At 43.3% G+C, this 21846-nt stretch overlaps 1 protein-coding gene across 7 annotated transcripts in view; it reads left to right on the forward strand.

Moving 5' to 3' along the window:
- The first annotated feature begins 714 nt into the window (after positions 1-714).
- The window catches only part of LNX1 (ligand of numb-protein X 1), an 80950-nt gene continuing 59818 nt past the window's right edge, over positions 715-21846 (forward strand). For 2 of the 7 annotated variants that reach the window (XM_062607054.1, XM_062607084.1), the window contains exons 1-2: positions 715-848; positions 14863-15340. In XM_062607054.1, coding sequence (XP_062463038.1) covers positions 14958-15340 — 383 coding nt within the window. In that variant the 5' untranslated portion in view covers positions 715-848; positions 14863-14957. Of the gene's footprint in view, positions 849-3490; positions 3601-10853; positions 10953-14862; positions 15341-18435; positions 19321-21846 lie in introns of those variants that run through there. The other 5 variants (XM_062607064.1, XM_062607075.1, XM_062607089.1 and 2 more) reach the window with 5 other exon arrangements.

Consider the following 21846-nt stretch of genomic DNA (forward strand, 5'->3'; position numbering starts at 1 on the left):
AGCAAATGCTTATGATGTCTGAAATCAGTGCAGTTATTAATGATCAGGATTTCTTCTCCTCCACTGAAAATATTATTTGAAAAACAAAAGCTTCTTGCTGGTGCTGCTTTTGCAATTAACATTCACATTTAGCTGTTACGTTACTGTACAGCAGTACAACACTTTATCTGCGATACATCTTACCCCTTTCTTATGTACATTAAAAACTGAATATTACTGGATAAGAGGGCTCAAAACAATCAATCTTTTCCAATTATCAGAGAATTAGCAGAGCTGGTATTTTCAGCCATCTGATTCCAGGGTTTACGGATTGCCTCTACATCATTCAAGTCTTCACCACCAACTTCAAGCGTGCAGGAGCACAGCTTCCAAAACATGGACCTTGGGCTAGAGCGTCTGGGACTCATCTTCCTTTTCCAAGGGGAAAGCCAACATGACTCTTCCATCTTGAAGCAATTTTTAAGACGGTTCACTTCATAAAATTTGAACCTTGTTGATTGCAAGAATGGAAGAAAAGAAATACAAGGAAGAGCCAAACTGAAAATGAACTTTGGTATAAGCCAGAAAGAAAAGGAAAAGCTTCATATTACACTGCTGTCTGAGCAGCCTGCACACGCTTATCTGCCTGCTGGGAGGGTGTGGTTTTCTAAACCTTAAATTGCTCAGGTTTATGCAATTCAGCTTTTCTTTGTACCTTCTGTTATGCCATAGGCTTCCCCGTCTGATCCAGCTGCCGGCCGCTCTGTACCTACAGAGACGGGGCTGAAGGCTGAGTGCAGTGCATGCCCAAACCTGGCCGTTCTACACCTGCGGGACCAGCGGATGAGGGAAACGGTGAAGCCAGACATGTGAGTTGAAAGACTTGTGGTGTGTTTTGTGCCGTTCCCCCTTTTATCCTTCAGTTGGGCATGAGGTGTTCCAGAGGAGCAAAGGTGGAAGGAAATGCTCCAGCAAACAAACCAGCTCCAGTTTGCAGCAGGAGGGAGTGGATCTGAACCTCAGCCTGCACGCTCAGGAGTACCATGCAGCAAGGCAGCTGTAAATATTTACTATGTCTGCCATTAGTGATTTAGTCTTCCCATAATCTAATACAGGGATTATTTTCATAATCTCATGGAGAAGGCCATATAACATACCTGTAGTTTGCTGTGTTTATTGGAAGTCAATGTTGAAATACTGCTTACATACATACTACATGCAAAAGTGCCATGCTTAGTTCATTATCTTTTTGTTAGCTAGATGTGTTTGATTTTCTGTCTTGCTTTTGCTAAGAAGGTCTGTTTCTTCAGTAAAGTGTGTTAAAACCCAACTGATGCCATTGTACTGCAGCTGCTTTAGCCCATCGTTTTACTAATCCTCTGGAAACCCATTTCTTCCCCTCCCCCAGGCTAAAACCCACAAAGTCTCACTGCAGCAGCAGGAGGTAAATCAAGGCCACAGTCACCCCTGCTGTATCTTGCAGCTTGATTTTATGCAATATAACTGCTTCCTTTCCTCACTGAGGTGAGAGGGAGAGAACTTGGTTAAGTTTTTCTCTTTAGCTAATGTTCTGCTCCATTTACTTAAACTTACAGTCAGTTCTTTAATCGTAACTCAGTACAGATATATACAGTGATTGCAAACCTGTGAATATGTATGAATACACAAAAGTTCTTATAAGTTTCATTTCTACCAGTGAGTCTGATTGTTCATGCGAGAACATGCATAATGCATAGATGTGCTAGCACAGAACCCAGGGCTGCCACAGGTATACATGAACATCCTCACATACTGAAGTATATACTTAAAGTACTCAATAGACAAGAGGTCCAAATAGATAAATCAGCAGGACCCATTCAAATGTTTAGAGCTAAGAATGTTTTGGTGTTTTTAATGACTAGGGATGAACTGCTTGCACCAAGCTCTTGGCCTCCTTGACAACTACTAAGGAAAAACTGTAAAAAACCAGGAATGGTGTGCATATTAGACTGGTACTTCATGCTTTCCTTGGCCACCTGATGACAAGGAAAGAGTTCCACCAGCAGCAGGAAAAACAAGAATACCATAGGTGACTGTACTGGGCACTTGTTTTCCCACAGTTCCCTGTAGAAATGGAGCTCCCTGTTCTACCACCCTCCAGAGCATTTTCATTTGTTCATTCAGGTTCATGCAAAACAATATCAAGGCAGCTCCACAGCTTTACTGGAAAAGCACTGTCTATTTTCTGCTATTGTTGGAAAAGATGATCTGTAAGTAAAAGCCAGGATTCACTCTCAGGCTTTTGGAAAGCTTCTGCCTTGAGAGGAGATGTGTCCTCAGTACTCCCATCCAGTTTCCTGAAACTGAAAATTCCTCTGAAGGAAGTAACCTGTTATTAATTTGCTATTTTATGTTATTCCATCCCAAACATCAGTCTATATATATTTTCCAAAAATATAAATTGAATCAATCTGGGGAAGCTTGTCTCTTTGTTATCGTTTTCTTGACACCTGAAAATATTCTTTCTCCTGTTCCTAATTTCTCTTACTTGTCTGGGGTCCTGTGTAAGCATCCTCCCCTTCATGCACACAAGTTCTGCTATTTGGAAGGCTGTTCCAAGCCCATTTGTTTGAGCATTAACTGCATCAGGACTTCATTGTAGCACAGAATTGGAAAGAGGAATGTTCCTGGCTCTGGGTTGTGACCGTCTATCAGAAGAGAAAATTGAATTGTCTTTTGGAAGAAGTTTGAAGGTGCTGGCATCTTCCCCCAGCATAGCTTTTCTCTTGCAAGATGTGCATAAATCTTGCACGCAGGATAAGATGATAGATTAGCTTTGTTCCACTGCAAACCAGGAAATGGAGCAACATCATTTCCAGCAGGAAGGTAAATTAATAAAGGTTTTCCAATGCAGAAAGTCTCCTCCAGGCTGGCTGCTGAGGGAAGCAGCCCCTGTTTCTGGAGCTGTTGGCGCTGCCACCTGGCTCCTCTTACTGCAGCGGCAGATGGAGGCCTGCAGCTGATTCTGAGGGGCTCTGTGGCCAGAGCCTTTTGGGGAGCCAAAAGGACCCCTCTCTGGTTAAAATGGGCAGACACTGGTAGCATGCAAGGCTGCCTGACTTGGCACTTGTTTGCTGTGCATGCCCAGTTCTTCCACTGGAATTTTTGCTCCTAGAGACTGAGATGCACAAAATTGCTGTTGATCTTTCCAAGGCTTTCCCCAAAGGCTCAGGCTGAAGCTGTAAAATGTTCCCTACCTGAATTATGCAACTCTAAGGGACTCAACATGGAAGCAGAAACTTTCACCTTCTAAATGTTCAGGAAATGGCTAGGTGGTCACTTAACTGCACCCGTAACTGTGTCAAACTGCATAATGTTGACATTCCTCTGAGTAACCATCAATTATTCCTTTACAAGGAAATCAAGGAGCTGAACACCCTGAAACTTCCTACCTGTCTACTGGCTCCTGGCAACCCTCTCTTTGCGCCTCTATTTTAAATTGAACACACCTGCAACATTCTTATTAAAGAAAAGAACCTTAATAAACTGATGGTTTCCATGTGCTAGTAATTTCTTATGAAGGGTTGATGGCTACTTCTCTGGATTGATGAATCTTTTCAGAAAGGACTTGTCTGAAAGCAGGTAAATTTTGATCTGACTTTGGATGTAATTCTAGTCTGTTGTTTGCTTGTCTTTTCCCTTGTGTTTAGCTTTCCATGCCTACAGCTATGTGGTATAGATACTGTTGAGATACTGGTGTTAAAAAATACGAGTGATGCTGTTGGTTTATTTACGGTTCTCCTTCAAAGCTGTTTTTTGTTTGTAGCGCCTTGTACTATATTTAACAACATCAGTTTACACAGGATTTTGCAAGTAGAACTTAGTGCTGGAAAATATCTTGTAACATAGTTTTGGGTTTTCATAATTTCAGCCTGAGGAGTCGTGCTACTGCTATTTAAGAGAATATTGTAGTTTAGATCCAGTCAAAAAGAGTGTGAGGCACTGAAATAGCTGTGACTTGTATAAGGAGTTTCAGAGAATTGAAAAATCCCCTTGCCTGCCAACATGCAGCAGATCACATCAGACTGCCTGGAAGGGTGCAGGAAGCAGGACAGTTTGAGCATGTAATTCCTAATTGGTTTCTCATCAAGGGATTAAGCAGCAAACAATTGGTCTCCACACCCACAGAACCAGATACTAATTCAGCCACAGACATAACTATCTTTCCCAGGCTGGTGTCTTTCGCGTGTCCTGGCTGACAAAACCTTAGTAAGCCTCTTTGTTGCAAGGAGAATGTTACAAGGCTGTCACCAACACATGCATGTTAAATGTTAATTAGCAATGGACTTTATCAGGGAGTTCCCACAAAGCCCTAGTTAAAGCAGTGGTGAATCAAGTCCAGTGAGTAGTACCGTACTCAGGGATGTTGTTTCCCAGCACTGAGTAGGCAAGGGCAGAACCAGGTTCTAGATGTGTTTTGGTAGCTGAAGGCTTGGTCACTATAATAAACAAAACTTATTTGCTGAGACATTTATTGGACAGGGATCTTAGTCATTATCTTGTAGCAAAAAGATGCCCTGGAAAGGAAACTATTGTGCAGCCTTAGCTAGAAAGCTGCTTCCTTTCCTGCTCAAATACTTTGTGTTTCCCCAGTCCTTTCCTTTTGGAAGGCAATTATAAGCTCTAGCTCATAGCTGGCTCCCAAATAAGCAATAGGGACTATTGGCAGATATAAATGGGCACTGTCAGCATTACTTCATAAGAGAAATAACTGAGTGAAAAACAGTATACTATTTGTTCAAGACCCAAAAAGTAACCAGCATTAGCACCAGAAAGCTACTAGTCAGACCATAGTAGCTGGGCTGCTGGGTTCAGCTGCTTCAGTGTACTATGTGTTTCCCTCTGTGAATTTTCCTTAAATGTGAAATTCAACACCTGGCACTGCAAAACATCTTTAAGCTCATCCAAACTTCCTTCCCTTGCCCCCTGAATTTTCTATGTCCAGCTGCATATTTTGTGTATGCCCCTTATTTAGGAGGCTGTCTCTGGGCTGTACTGCTCTCCTAAGTTGCTGAAATGTACTTGTTGACTACCCTACCTGGGTTTGTGCCCTTCTTTTTCCAGGTTCCTGAATGGGACTGAGCCTCTGCAGCTGTCCCGCTGGGACAGGGTGACAGGGAATGATTTCTGGTTGTGTTATTTGAAAAAGCAGAGTGTCACTATTTTGTGCATTTCTTCAATAGGGGTGGATATTTTTTCTGGTCAGAACTTGTTTATTCAGTCATTTTTTTGTGGATGCAAGTGGCAGGAGGAGGAAACAGTAAGATACAATTTGTAGGCTGCAGTCCTAAAAGTGAAGAGTTTGTGGGGACTTTCCCCCAGATCAGGTCTGAGAGTATCCCTGTGGCCACATTGCTGCGCAAGGACTCTTGTAATGAGTACTGGGCATCAGTATTATAGGAGCCTGGCCTTGCGGTGTGCGAGCAGCCTGCTGCCTGGTCCCCTGCTTACATAACCATGCTGCAAGCTGCTCCTAAAAAAGGTCCCCACAGGGTGTTGTGAGAACTCATTAAGCAGTTTGTCAAGAGATTCCTGGATCAGAGGAGCAGTTGTAAAGGCACAGAGTAATTAAAGCATAGCTTACTTTATTATGTGTTATTAGCAGGGTTATCCATCACATGTTATGCACTTTGTAATTATTAAATATTATATCATGGTCACATGTGGGAAGATGCTGTGTGGTCTGAGGGTGGCAGGCACTATGGCTGTGGGAGGTGTAAGGTGTAAGGCTTCAACTTCCTTTGAGGGAGAAGGCCTCCATGGTGTATTTGCCCCTGCCCTTTCGTTCCCTGTTCAGCAGCTCTTACTTCCTGTGATACTGGCAAAGAGGCAGCATCGTCTGCCTGCCCCGCTGACCTGCTTGGGGCCCTGGGAGAGGATTGCAAAGAGAGATTAAGACTTACTGTGCAGCTATATTAAGATTTTCACATTCCCATGCATTTCACTCTGCCTATTGCATTATTTTCAAGTTAAATAGGGCAGGCCCACATGGAGGACACATGGTCTGCATGAATGGTTGTTTGTGCAGATGGTGTAGCTCTTGCAGTGGTTTTGTGTTGCATTTGTATGGAGCAAACATCTAACAGGGAATGTACAGGTGCTCTTGGGTTGTATTTGCACTGGCTGAGCCACTCGCACATCATGAAGCTGTGAGTGAGTTGGGCAGGTTGTTCTTCACCCTTGCCAACATAAATGACATCCTGCAAAACCACAATGGAGTTTGTCCCACAAAAAAAGATAAAAGCTACCTTAAAGCATTTTAGAGGGTGCTGAGGGTGGGGTTTGCTTATAAATGTTCTTGGTCCACAGATCAGGAAGTCACCAACATTATCTACCCACTGTCTGAAGGCACAAAATCTTCAGAGTGTTGTACAAAACATTTTAATAAGGACAAGCAAGTCTTCCCTGAGACTAAATGGGCACCACTGGCAAGCTGGGTGCTACCATCCAGCTGTGTCTTCCATCTACCCAAAGCATGGTTAACCCCTTTTCTGTGCTCCTCCATACCTCCCAGCCCCTTACCCTTTCATATTGGCAGGAGCTTGCATTCACACTGAAGGTCATTTTTTTCCCCTGATGGACCAGTATCACAGGGAGTTTTGCTGTGCTCTTTAAGCTAGGCCAGTTCAGAGAGCAGCTAAACAATGTATAGTGGAGGAAAGGCAGTGTCTTGCTTTTCTCAAAGAGGCTGGCTACATTTGGCCTTGGGAACATAGTAAAAAATATATCCAGTCATTAGGAAGCCAGAAAGCAAGGGGCATGCCTTGAGACCTTTTTGTTCAGGTAGGTACCTCTGTTGACAGTATGGGTCTGTCCTGCTGTGCATCATAGGGCATGGAAGTTAGAAGTGGGGAAGGGAAGGAGAAATGGCTTTCGATTCAGTGTGCAGAAGAATTAGAGAACACTATTTCCCTGTGGCTTTGTCTAATATGGTGTAGTTCCAAAATCAGTTTTCATTGAGGGCCCGCTATGCATAGTCCCTTTTTCCTGCTTGTCTTCACTGATATCCAATATGGTTTGGGTTCATTCTGCAGCCTTGTGTTTTTTTTTTTCCTACCCAGTCATCTATTCTCATGGTAATTGTGATAATTTCATGAATATGGAGGCTTCTGCCTTTCTGTCAGAGTGGGCTGAAAATGAAAAATGCATCCGGAAGGTAGGAAGCAAAAGACCAGTCATGAACAAAGGGAATCACAGGGAGAGAGAATGAGTGCCCTCATTCTTTAGGAAACAGGCTAGAAACACTGTCGCAGAGCTAGTATCTGGAACCAAATTTGTCCTGAAGGTGCAGAGCTACTTTATTTCAAATTAATTTTTTTCCAAGTTTTGCACTTTACTCTGTAGCAGCAAGGCTTCTGTGTATCCTTTCACTATTGCGATGTACCCAGTGCAGGTCCATATTGCCTGGGGGTTAGGTTGTCTAGATTGATGGGTACCTGGCTGGAACACCGATAGCTCTGTGGTGGTCTGCAGGCCTGCATTTCATTGCTCTGAAACACAAGAAGAGCATGTTCAGGTACGTGTCCCCCATCACTGAATCACACAAGATGCAGCTGGAGCAAGGACCAGGGATGCACTCCCTCATGCAGTTCCCATGGCCTGTTGTACCTATTCCTGACTATGAGCGCACAGTTGTCCAGCCACACAAACACAGTACTGTCATTTGGTCAAGTGGCTGAAAGAAGCTTGTGGTATTTGTGAGGTTGCCAGTCTTGCCACAGTCGGACAGAGCAATCAGCCAAATCAGAGTGGTAATGCACCTTTTGTTACATCACTAGCCATGCAATTTTATAATTTAGCATGTGAAATGCCGATGGCATTTATTATGTCAATTAGGATGAGCACGTGTTTAGGAAGCCCTTTGGGAGTCAATCGTAATTGCTCACATAGGCTTGCTTTGGCCACATGATTGACTTCCTTTGAGCAGTAGACCCTGTGCCTGTCCATTATGCTACAACTCATCTTTGCACTGGGAGTCTGAGCCTGTGGTTCTGGCGTAAGCTGTTGGTCCAAGCCTGGGTTTACTGGGCTTTGAAAAAAGGCAAGAAACAGAAATTATTACCCTCCACCAACATAGTACTTGACAACTAGAGACATGCCAGCAACAAGTCTTCTCAGAGGTACTGCCTTCTGCTAAGGTGAGTTCATTCATAGGACATGTATCTTGTGGTGTGGGTAGGTTAACCTGTGAATACATATTGTCTTATTCAAATCTCTTCTTCACTCGAATCTGCTCCAGCTGTTCCTAATGTTCTCAAATTACTTCTGGGCTGAGTTTTTCCATTCTACCATGCTGAGTAAAGTTGTGTATCCACGAAATTGTTAGAAAGAGCAATTCAGGTTTGTGTGGGCGTGCGAGAGGGAGACGGGCGGAGAAGCAGAATATATTTCCATACATTCCTAACAGACATTTCAGATACATAATTCCACAACAAAAAACTTTTTCCAGCATTGTTTTTTTTCTGTAAATTCCAGCAGGAGCCACAGAGAAAAATGTTGGTTTTTTCTCCCAAATAATCTGGTTCTGCTTTTTGAAGTTCTTGTGCGTGCGGGCACAGTGTGACATTTCTGTTAGGTTTCACAGCTTGAGCTACAACTCAAAAAGTTGGGGTTATTCACCTACTGTACTGTTAGAGTTTTTTTTATTCCATTGGAAATGCCTTTCATTACTAAAGCCTCTGCAAAGGGCTTTGATTGTTAGAAGCTTTCAGAAGGACTTTTTGACTAATAATAAGTTTGGAAAATCCAGCTGTCTTAAAGCTGGGGCCAGGCAGAGGAGAGGTTTTGGAGCTCCTGTTTGTTGTCTCAGAGACATTCTCTACTCATGTGGTGATATTTTAAATACAATCATTTTCTTCAAAGACCTCACTCTAACAGTCTTTCCTATAAGCTTAAAAGTCAAGCTGAATTCTTAACTGCTAAAGTGGTACCTCTGGGATCCTGAACTCTTCTGTAGCTGCTTACTGACTTTTTACTTGGAGGTATGCATTTCACCTCTGCCCGTAGCAAATCTCAACTGGAGATGTCAAGGGGGTTGGAACTAGATGATTTTAAGGTCCTTTCCAACCCAAACCATGCTATGATTACCCTTCAGGCAGAAAGAAAATGTTGTGACTTTTCTATAGGTGGGACGGATTTAAAAGTAATGGGGAAGGGGGAAAAAAAAAAGAGAAAGATATACGTATGAGGAATGCTGGTCCTAAGGCATCATGATAAGGTTTCAGGCACCTTAGGGTCTTATAACCTTCCTTTGAACAAAGTTTCAAGTCTAGGCAGGCTGTCTCACCCCTTTGGCCTTTAGTACAGCTATGCCAAGGTTGATACAAATTATTATATGATATTTTTACACCAGATCTTTGGAAAGTCTTTTGGGATGTAAAATACTGTATAATGTGTAGTATTGGAGTATGGGTCACTCTATAATGTTTTCCACAACTGTTTCGTATTCTGAAACAAGCAAGCTGCCCAGTGGCCTCCAAAATAAGTGCTACCTTGAACAGTAAAGTCAATATAATCTATACAATCTTCATCTGGAGAGAAAGAGGGGTACAAAACACAGTAATGGGAAAGCTGGGAGGCCTGCTACAAGGTAAGACAGTTTGATGAGAGATAATAAATTAATACAGTGTTAAAATTTATCTGCCTAATGGCAAATAGTTTTGTATAAGCATCCAACCTGATGCCTCATTATAAACCTCTGAACATGAAATAGGTGGGGTAATATTGCAACCTGGATTCTCACAGGAACAGTAAGAGCTGTATTTTCCTGAGTATCACCTCGGCTAACCCTGCAGAACCTGAGGGTTTTGTGCTTTTGCTCGAGGGTGAAGGAGGACCTCTGCTTCCTCCTGGTTTTGGCCCACTCTTCTCCCCAGTGTGGGTAAGCCACTAGATGGGGACAATGCTCACATCTCCTGACCTGCCTACATCAGCTGGGCTGAGGCTTCAAAAGAGTTAAGCTTGCGACTGTGAAAGGTGCCAAGTCTTCTAGCAGTTTGATATGGATATTTATTAACATGAACAACATGATGGCAGTCTCTGGGCTCTCAGCAAAACAAGCTGAGTAGCAAGAAAGATGTTGGTTGCAGCATGCTCACAGCTACTGTAGAAGGAAGATCAGGTAAAAGCATCTCTGGAAGAATAATGAGCTTCTAACTTGGCAGCTGGCAATGCTGCTGTGGTGGAGCAGTTTCCTTACCTGCCTGCAAACCAGCCTCTTTGGCCATACTGAACTGCATAAAAGGATGGCTGTGACTCATCAAGAGATGTACTTCTGTAGGAGATAACAGCCCAGGCAGAGGCTCGGGGAAAAATGCAACATGACTTTATCACAGATATAGGATTTCTTATGCACATGCTTAAAATCCAAAAATAAAAGCATCAATCAAAAGTGTTTCTTACACAGAGACAACCAAACCAACTAATACTTGGTGGTCTTACTGTACAATTTAGAATCCATTTTCCTTTTGCATACTGGCTGCCTTTTCTCTTGACTGAGGATTTTGTTATCCCCAAACATGCCGCTTCAGAGTTACTGCAGCTAAATTACTCTACCTGTTTTGCAGCTCGTATGTCTCACTCCTCTGTTTTCCAGTGATGCTCATTCACTGGCTTGTCTTCACCACCTGGGATGTAAGCTAGTTGCTGCCCTTCCAGGCTTCATGTCACTGTTTCTCTGGCTTTTGGTCATCTATTTTCTCCTTCCTGTGTTAGCTGCTTCCCGTCTTTCATTACTTAATTCTTTCTCTTTTAGCCTTCATTACTCATTTTTTTGCCACCTGAAGTCTCTTTCGTTTTGTGCTGTGCTACTTCCAAGTGCAGCCTCCTGGAGTGGGTTAATGTTTGAAAGTGTGTCTGGGTGGAGGCACTGGGGCTTTGCCACTTTGCTCAGTTAGACCTTCTCTTGACACACTGCTGCCAGCATAACTGCTATGGTAAGTCAGGATTTAAGCTTAAGATTGGTTAAATACTTACTTGGGATGGGATGGGATGGCTGTGTAAGGAGATGAAAGGCATTTTCTCTACCTTCTCTCCACATTTCCTGCCAATGCTTTTTGTCTGGATTTGTTTGTTGGGCTCTTAAATGCTTATGGTGGCTGCAAATTCCTAAGCAGTAAAAACCTGTGAGATGCAAACTCCTTCAAACTGGTGCAGTCTGTTGGGTAACTTTTGTAAGAATATGGCCATGATACTGGCTTTCACTGTGTCACAGACCTGGATGTTATCTCATGCCCTGGTGTGACCATTTTCATTCCAGCTTTTGTGGCTGAAAGCTTGGCAATATGGATATCCAGGATGACTGTATTCTTCCTTTATTTGAACCATATTCCTGCGCTTCAGGTCTCTGCCTTGCGCTAGAGCTTGATTTACTGTAGTGTTACAATATTTAAATTCTTAAAAATCAGTGTTTGTTTATCTAAGCCAAGCTGTGCTAGGCACTGTACAATTATGCTAAATCTGGGACCTGAGGTATCCGACTTCCTGCACAGCAGCAAAGCAGCAAAGTTGATGTCATCTTCTTGGGAATGGCACCACCACCACCTCTAAAAGCTCCTCCTACCCATCATCCATGCAGCCACCAGTCCCTGTCAGTATGAATGTCACTGTAAGCCAGCATGAGACTGCCAAGGAGATATCTTCTCCCTGCTGTGGTTGCCAGTGGTTTTGACAGTGATTGAAAATAGATGTAGGATTCCTCCCTTATCTTCCTCCTCCAAGCACAGGCCTCAAAGAAGAGAAATTCAACTGAGAAATAATTACTTTTTTTTTCACTTTCCTGTGGTTTACCATCTACCTGTACAGGGTTCCTTGCTCAAAGTGCATGTTGTTATTCATAGCTAATAGAACAAGTAGAAATACATACCAGTTATCAACAGGTCAATTTTAAACCCCTCTTTCTCTCTCTTCTACATTGTACAAGAGGAACTGAGGCTTTATGGTTCCTAAAAGGACACGGAATTAAGTATGTAGCTCGTTGTGACAGCACATAAATGTTATAAATACAAATTACTGCAAACATTACAAACAGTGTCTGGCTCTGACCAAATCTATGTGACATCTCCATAGCATGCCCTCTGTGCTAACTCCTTTGGTGGTATAATCACCTCCCAAAGACAGACATTGATTATTTCATTGCTTGATATGCCCAGCAATATAAGTTTTGTTGTAGGTGAACATGGGCCATACTAACCAGAAGAGGCTGGTAGATTTCCTCCCTTCCCCCAGAATTTCTATTAATATATAGTATAAATCTTCTAAATAGGAGAGGTCATAGAATGAATTAAGGCTTCCTAAAAATTCAGTGCCTGTTACTAATTAACATGGATGGCTTTGTTTCCCAGCACTATAGCAAGTATTTGTAATTCATGTAAACATTGTAAAATTCAGGTACAGTTCCCTGCATCTGCATTTTTCACTAGCAATGCATCATTAGCAATTGGCTTTCATTTGCACATGTGGGAGGGGAGGAGCAGTACACTCATGGTTAGAGCATGAAGCTAGGAGGGGACCATTCAGATGCCTGTGCTCCTCTTCCTGCAGGCTGCTCCCGCCTCAGAACAGGACTTTGGGTCCATCTTTCAGCAGGTTTTCTGATGGGAGCCATGTGTTTGGTCTCCTGCCAGCAAGCAGCAAGAGTTTCTGTCCTTGGGAACATCCATGAGGCAACAAAAGATTTGGGTTAGCCATATTGTGGTGCACGGAGACAGCACCTGTGTGGGTCTAACTGTGTGTGCTGGTACAAGAGGATGTGGCAGGAAAATGAAGAAACAGCATGAAACCCAGCCCGCTCCCCTGGTTGTCCTGGGTGCAAGGCATTTCAAAAAATGTAGGAAAGAACAAAGTTCATAAAGCAATGCTTTTTTTTGTCACGCTTTATTGATTTCTAGTTCATTCTATGGCTATTTTTAAAGCCACAATCCCACAAATTCCCAAGCTGCATATTGCCATTCTTGTAAGGAGTCCTGTTGACTTTGGATGGGTTCCCTCCATGAGTGAGGGATGTGGAGATCAGATGAACCCTCTCCTTCTCTTTCTGCAAAACACAGCTACTGGTAGATCAAACACCAGCTCACAGCCACCCTACTTCATCGAGAATTTAACCAAGACCTACCTACCAAGAGTTGCTTATGGTGCCCAACAGTCCCCACCTCAGCCTCATGATCATCTTTTCTCTTGTTTCAACTTGCTGTTCACCTTAGTAGAACCAAATAATACTGGTTTTAACTCCTACATTAAGATAGCAGATAGAGCCGTTTTCTGCACTCTAGGAAGATTTTCATTTCTTCACAAAGAGCTGTTCATAAAGCTCTGGTGACTATTTTTGCAAAAGGGAACATTTGCTGCAGTACAGAGTATTTTAAATATTTGCAAGACTCCTAATAGGAGGCGATTTTAATTCAGAAAAAGCTAGTGCTAATCAGGAGACAGAGCTTATGCAGAACTTAGTCTTGCAAGCAGAAATATTATTATACAGCCACTTAGCATAATTGCCACATAAGAACAGGATCTAGCAAAGCATTAAAGTGAATGTTTGACATTTAAGCATCTGGTTAGAGTTAGTGGGGCTATCATTTTACCTTTATGTCAGAAAATCCCTGCTATGTTCAAGTTTAATTTCTCAAGTTTAGAGCCCATGAGCTTTGCATAAAAGTAAGGGTATGTTTTATATGAAAATGTGCTCTGTCATAACCAGATTTTTTTTGTATTCTTTCCCTCATTTGCCCTCAGATGTGGGTGTCTGAGGCTGGCACATTGTCTCAGCAAATTAAGTCAAGCTGGAAGTAAGAGTAGAGTGTTGCGGCAGAGCAGCAAATAAGATTAACATTTTCAAGCAAGAGTAGTAATTATGTCATTGCATATTTTATATCTCCAAGTTTATTTTCAAAGTAGTATATCAAAATAAGCATTGATGTAATGAGATATAAGTGCTCCAATGAGCAGTTAGGGTTCATCAAATAAAAACTACAAATTACTCTTCAGGTTTGCTGCTACCCACAGAGTTTACATCTTTAAAATACCAGGAGGCAGGTGCTCTGGCCAGAGCTAATTAGGCTTGTAGTTAGAGACACACTGGGTTTCTACAACACAAATTATGAACAGAATAAACCCAGTTTTGAGTGATACAGTATTTGGCATCATGCTGTGGATTTCACTTCAGCACATGGGGTATTTGGTGCTTTGGGAAGTAAAATGAAGTTTTGAACTGGTTATGCCAGTGCAGATGGTTATCACTACCTGAGTCAAAGCATCCAGAGCAGTGCTGTGGGGGGACAAGGAGACAAGCTTGGAATGCAGGGTCCCAGGTGCACTGCTGCAGTGGGATGAGGGTGGTCTAGAGGGTGCCAAGACTAAATCCTCATGATCCAACCTGTCCTCCCTCTGGGTGAGTGTCTGTATGCCTGTGTGTGTTAGGTGAAGTTGCTGCTCTCCCTTGCTGTGCTGAGCAGGAAGTTTGTGCAGTACCCATTGTTCTTACCTATGTTTCTGTAGTCTCTCAATGTTTGCCTACGCATGATTCTGCTTTTCCAGCAGAAGTAATGTGACCACAAAATCAGCTGACTGGAATTGCAATTACATGCTAATTTAAGGTTTCAGCCATTAAATGCCTGTATTATGTCTCCCTATTTTGACAGCTTTCTTTACAATGAGAGTAATTGTGTAAATTGAGCTAGATATAAGAGAAAATAAGTCTTTTTTTTCTGCCCGCTTCTTTGCTCCACCCTACCACTCAAAAAAGCAATCTTTCCTTAATACCTGCTAGAGTAATTCATGTCCAAATGCATATTGTAAGTACAGTAAGAGAAAACAGCCCAGAACAACAATCCTTTGGCTTTCTTCCCGCAGATCTGATGGCACACAAGCCTTGCTGTGACTCCTACGAATAGAAAACAGGTCGGGTACTCCAGTCTGCCCTCTTTTGAATTGCATCAATTCCACTTATGAGCCAGAAAGAAGAAATGGAGGATAGCTCCCCACCACTCTGTATCACCTGCGGCCAAGCACATTTACCAGAAGAAAACCACTTGTACAGCTACACCGAAGTAGTAGATGATGATTTGATATGCCACATTTGCCTGCAACCTTTGCTTCAGCCGTTAGACACTCTCTGTGGGCACACCTTCTGCACAGCCTGCCTTACAAACTTCCTTGTGGAAAAAGACTTCTGCCCCATGGACCGCAAACTTGTGATTCTCCAGACGTGCAGGAAGGCCAGCATACTAGTGAATAACCTCTTGGACAAGCTAATGGTTAGCTGCCCTTTCACAGAACACTGCTCAGAGGTCATGCAACGTGGTCACCTCCAACAGCATTTCCAAACCCAGTAAGTTGCTGTCGATTACATTTTTCTTTTTTCACTCTTTTTATTAAGGAGAGAAAAAAATATTGTCAATTAATGCCGATTAAAATATGCAGTTAATGTAAACAAAGATTTGTTGATTCCACTCCCAATGAATGCCTACAGTATCAGTAATTTAGAGTATAATTTAGTCCATTTATATGATGACACCTCACTCTGTTTTTAGAATCAAATGCATTCAAGGTACTTCATGCTATTGTTAGCAGTTCTGGGCAGATACCTTGTGGTTAGCCACATAATGGAAGTGTGTCTTTAGTCATCTGAAAAGATCTGAGAGTTTGGGGAAGCTGAGCTATTATAAATATTTTAATAGCACATTAAGTGTTTTATAATTGCCCTTTCTCCAGTCCTTTTTTGAATCATAAATGACCTATATGAGAAGTAGAGCAGAAAATGTTCTGGTTTGATATTGGCCTTTGGAGCTGCATGCTCCTTTATTCCAGGTGAGCACCGCACCATGTGGCTCACAGAGTGAACTGATGTGGCAGAGCACTCCGGTTGGGCTCGCCTTCCAGCCTCACTTCTGCTGGTGGCCAGGACAATCTCCCTCCCGCTTCTGGGAGACCTCTCCAGGGAGCAGTTTGGTTCCTCAGAAAGGATAGAACTGATGGTGAATAATCCTCTGTTGACAGCATAAAACCATGTGCTGCTGCTTTTGTCTTGCATCTTCTGCCTTTTGGAAGGAAGGCAGAACACTAAAGAGATACATTCAGGGTTGTGATTTCTGATGGCAGACAAATGCTTTGGTATAGTCCAGTATCAGCACCTTGGATTTGAGAAGAGACATGGTCTAAGAGATGCCCTTTCCTTGTGGCCTGTATCTGATGTCCAGTGAAATTACTTCCCCTGTGGTTTGCAGGTGTGAGTTGTGTTTCTAGGTGTGTGCTTCTGCCTGTGCATTGCAGAGGAAGACCTGGGAAACTGGTGCAGGGCTCCAGATTGCTGCGGGAGGCACATTCCTGCACACATGGTAATGCTGAGAGTCAGAGCATCCCTGGTGAGCTGGAGCACAGAAGTGTCCTCACATGGCTGCAGGCTTCATGGTTTTGAAGCTTGTAACTGGAAATGGCTCTGCAGCCTGCCAATCAAACATGTCCCCGTTTGAAATGGAGACCTCTTTTCCTGGAGCACCTGGATTCTTATGAGTAATTTATTCACTGAATATGTTCACTGAAGTTGTGGTTTAACCAACAAAAAAATGTGACCATTTTACATTACTAAAACTGAAAAAAAACCCAACCAAAATCAAAACCCCAAACCTCAAAACATTATAAAAGGGGTTCTTGACCCTTTGCAAAGGTCAGAAGCCCACTTTCCACATGCTAGGGGCTTTGATTATGGATTTGGATGCCCTTGGCCCTCCCAGCTCTGGACTTGGCTTTCCCTGCTGAGGGTGCTGCTGGCTCATGGCATGTAGGAGGTGGAGGAGGCAGCCTCCAGTTCAGGCCAGTGCTACTCTGCCAGGTTAGCTATCTGCTGCTAAGGGGAAAATATGACAAAGTTACTTATAATCTTCTGCCTTTGGTGTCAGTACTTCTCTGACAGGCTTCAAATACTAATTTCAGTAGTAATGTAGGTAAAGGGACTGACAGTCTGCTGTGAGCTGTTATCATTGAGATTGTTTCTTTACAGATTCCAACCCTAAAATCTTGAGCCCCTAGTGCAAATACCCTTTCCCTTTGCTACACATATAGCTGACTTTAATGTATTTTAGATCCTCCTTTTTGTCTTAATTTTGTTTTTTTTTTTTTTTTTTTTAGATAATGGTGCTGTGGCCATAAAACTAGCAAGTTAAAGCAAACAAACAAACAAAACCCAACAAACAACCCACACAATAAATAGGCAAATTGTAATACTGTATTTTACACAGAAGCCATACAACTAGCACAATTCCTGATTTCCTAGTGTCAGCTCTCCTGGGTGGACATGTGCAAGTCACTTCAGCATCTTGGTTTCTCCTCCTTAAGGTAGTAGTAAAGATACCCTTCACCCACCTGCCTTGTAGAACTGCAGTGTTGTAAACCATGATTTGGTCCTGTAAAAGCCTGGCAAGTTTTATTCCAGTGCTTACTACTGCATGTCTGTGCCATGGATTTTCCTCTTGGGATCTCCTGTGGCTCTGGTTCAGGGGATCCTATCCCTGGCTTGCCCCACAGCCTTTTGCTGTCCCTTCTGCCCTGTGTCAGGCTTCCCCCACCAAGTCCTAGGTTTGCAAGCCCAGGGAGCAGGAGACTGGAGAGACAAAGCAGTGGTCTGCCTTCCCATCTAGACCTAAAGCCTCAAAGGTAGTGCAGTATGAGTCAGTGCTAAACAGGCTGGGTGGCTCTTTTGCCATGCACTGACATGGATTTTCCTTACGTAGGATGGTTTGGAGGGCTGAGTTACTTTAAGGCCAAAGGACAGAGGCATGAGAGTAGGAAATCATGGGGAACCTTTGCTGCTGGAGGTTTCAGCTTTCCAGGAGGTGGGTAGCACAGCCTCACTGGCATTCCCACCAGAGCAAAAAATTAGGAGGAAACTTTGAGTGACCCCTAAAGGGGGACTTCTGCAACCTTGTGCTTGCAGAAACTGTGCAGTACCTTTACCTTTTTTAAGCACAACAGTAATTATCACTGAAGGCATCTTATGCCTCTGCCTAATTTAATTCTCAGAAATGCAGAATTCTCTCTTTCCATCTCACCTCCAGGGCAGGGCAGGGCAGGGCAGGACAGGAGAAGGACGTTGTGCTCTGGTATGCCCACACACATGCTACAGAGTGAGCAGACTGAGCCAGCGCTGTTCTCTCTAATTCCAATGAATCAATAGAGGGGAGAGAAATATATGACTTTGTTAATAAAAATAATAAAATAATAATGATAAAGAACCCACTGCCTGCAGCGAGAACAGCTCCGAGCCCATCTGAAATCTCGACCGAACGTGATCTGTGTTCTCAGTGAATAAATTAGAGTAGACTCCGCTAGAATCACCAGGGCAGTCAGCCGTCCTCGCATTTCTTGCCTGATTCAGGCTCAGACCAATCCTGGTTCTCAGAGACAAAATGAAATTTTGGGTCACTGATGGGGCAAGGTGAGTTTGCTGGTTTATGCTTTGTAATCAATGCGAGAACTTTACATTTTATAAATGCCAGTTACCATGGAGTAGTCCATTGAAAACGTTCTTATTTAAAATGTTTGTCCTTGCATCCTTCAAAAAAAAAAAAAAAGAATCCATGAAAATAAACGCTCTCAGAAGAGACATGTCCTTGGATTATTACATGATTTATGTTTCACAGAAATATCTGACTGGATTTGGGGAATTCAGGCTGAGATGCAAACAGCCAGCAGTTGGCTGTGATCTTTCGCAGTGTTTTACTTTAAAAAGGTGTGGTCTTCTGATATCGCCTGCTTCTAAACTCCACGGGGGGCATTTTTTCCCCCTTGTCAGACAGCTACACCCTTGCGTGATGCAGTTTAGCTCGTAACCCATCTGCTTGTGGGCAGTGATGTAAACGTACCAGCTGCCTCTGAAGAACCACTCTGAATCCTGCAGGAGGCAGGTCTCTTCCCCGAGCATCGCTCTCCTCTGCAGCATAAGTCACTGTCTCGCCAACCACGCTGTGCTGTCCCTAAACCCTCACATCTACCCATCTGAGAGTCAGATCGAGTAATCCTCTTACAGGTCAATGATTTTTGCAGTGTAGCTTCGTTTAAGGGATTTAAGCTCGATTCCTAATGTGCTACCATTGCGTTGAAATGGAAAGGCTTGCTTAGAAGGGGCTTGGCTGGCACAAAAGCTTCACGTTGTGTGTCCCACCAGCACAGAGAGACAGTGGGAAGGAGGAATCCTAGCAGCAGTGCCAGCCCTGCACTGAAAATGAAGGCTCTCCTGTTACTGGTCCTACCTTGGCTAAGTCCTGCAAACTACATAGACAATGTGGGCAACCTGCACTTCTTGTACTCTGAGCTGTGAGTACGCACAGTCGCGCCGGTGTCGTGCTCTCTGTCTGTCTGTCTCACCTGAGAGGTGGGAAGGGGCTCACCACAAGCTGTGTGGGGGGTCTGTCTGTCTGCCTGTGTGTCTGTGCCTATGTGTACGTGTGAAGAAAATCCTGCAACGTCTTGCCAACAGCTTCACACCGTGCTGTGAACTAGCTGCTTCCCATCCAGAGGGCTAATAATAGCAGTACGTCCTCATTGCTTTCTGCTTTGGAAGCAGCTCTCAGACATACTGAGTGAAGCTGCCTTTTTCCTTACCAACTTGCTTTCCTGTGCTGACGTTTTAAGTGCTTGTTGGGTTTGTTTGTTGGTTTGGGATTTTTTTTTCTTCCATTTCTGAATCTGTGTTTTTTCCTTTATTTTCCACAAATAGCTTTGCAGGAGAGCTGGGCATAGAGAATGGTATCAGGATAGACACCCCCAGTAGAGCAGTCTCTGTGTGTACATGCATAATGTTCTCTGTGTAAAGCTGCATGCCTGTAGCAAAATGCTGAGAAGCCTTTCACCAGAAATAATTCACTTGAATCTGGAAGGAAATTTCCCATATTTGTGTTTTTGCCTACAGCAGAATGTTATTTTCTCTGTAACGCAAATTTAAACGTAGCAAGACATTCGTATATCTTCATGTTTAAAAAACCCCACCTGGAACAACCCCATAGCTGATCTTTCCAACCCATAAAACAAACAGTCTAGGTTATCATCTGTAAATGATAATAGTTTAATCTGTGCTCGAATGTTACTGTACTAGTTGATAGTTTTTTATGACTAGAAATAGATGTTTGTTCCAGTGTGTTTTAACTAATTATGTTTTGTTTGTGTTTTAACAAATTGTAAACTCTTGAGATCTTCCTTGAGATAATGGGTGAAATGGCTAATTCTGCTCAAAGATGAAAAATGACTGTATTGTGCCTACATGTGGGAATGTTTTAGTAACAGTTGTGATTAGTACCAATGAGACTAATTTCCAAATGATTTTGTCTCTACTGTCAGACAAAAATAGCAGTGCTTTGCAAAAGTCCCCTTTTGAAATTCTTGTGTGATATGTATGGTAACTATTAATAATTTGGTCACGCTGTGTACAAACAGCTCAGGATTTCTGTATGCCGTAGGTGTTTTTAAACATTTAACAAATCTGGTGTTGAGGGTTGGAGCAATGCTCCCATTTTAATTTACTGGCATTTTGTTTAAGAACATTAATTAAAACCCCCAAAAAAACCCAAACAAACCCCCACACACTGTTAAGCCAAGCAGGCTACAGGAGCAATCAAGCTCAAAACGGAGCAGATGAGCATTTATAATGGAAACAATGGCATCTGGGACATCTATTTTCCAGGAAAACAAACTGATGAGATTAATCAGAGCACAGGCACAGCCTACTTGCTTTTCTTGGGGAATTCAGGTTCGCTGATTCTCCCAGGGTAAAGGGCTACGATGTACGGTAGCTGTTCATCTCTTATTTATTTAGCCTTCTAACCCACAGAGATGTTAGTCTTGCTGGGTGTCGGCAGTTGTTCTTAATGGAGTGGGTGTGGGCTGGGGCTTGAACGTGCATCTTCGGCTGTCAGCAATGGGAGGTGCCCATTCCGTGCCCGGGCCCGGCCCCAGATGTTACCTGGCGTGGGGAGCTGGTGCTCAGCACCCCCCGCACTGCTCCATCTCTGTCCAGGGCAGCAGGAAGCAGGATTTCCTGGGGCTGACATAATTCAAAAGGGCATTGGGCAGTTTGAGTTCATTTCAGGAATTTCTCCTCCTTCTCTATGTGTATTTGGTGCTGCTGGCTGCTGCTGGCTGCCTCTCAAGGCACTGACATACTAATCTGTGGGATGTGTTCAAGGTCCTTTCTAACAGCAGCAGTTGGAAAGAAAAGAGAAATACAGTTTTCAGTCCTGTTTAATCAGTTTATACAGATGTGATGACCTACAGGTTGCTACTTTGGTTGCTCAAGCACATGCATGCGGGATGTTTTTAATGCAAAGTTTTCAGTGGGACAGCATAGGCACCAGTGTCCAGAACAGCCCGGCACCTGGGGGAACAGTTTTTATGCCCCAAGCCCCAAAGGGGCAGCTTCATAAATTCTGCCCTTCCCCACAGGCAGCTGAAAAGCCACCACCATGTGTAGCGTGTCTTATGGCTTGCTCCACAGCTCACAACTAGACTGTAGTAAGCTGAAAATGTTTATTTTTTTCATTATCACACTATCTTTGGTAGCTGGCCAGTAAAAATATTGGCCTCAGTCAGGGCTCATTATTTTGTTGGCTGGCAGCCACCAGAGATACCAGCCAGGCAGGAGGGGGCCAGTGGGGCTGCAAGCAGCAAGGGAAGAGCTGGAGAGCCATGGAGGATGTGGTTACCATTACTGCTGCTGACACAGAGGAGAAAGGGCACTGGGATTTGCACTGCCCTCCTGCTCATGCAACCCACCTCTTCCCTTCTACCCCAGTCAAACAAAGGTTAAGCTATTTGTCTTGCATTTTGAGGGGGGTTTTGCTTTTGTTC

Source organism: Pezoporus occidentalis, unplaced genomic scaffold (assembly GCF_034315485.1).
Source record: "Pezoporus occidentalis ecotype Australia unplaced genomic scaffold, CSIRO_AGI_Poc_V1 ctg1, whole genome shotgun sequence".
NCBI lineage: Eukaryota > Metazoa > Chordata > Aves > Psittaciformes > Psittacidae > Pezoporus > Pezoporus occidentalis.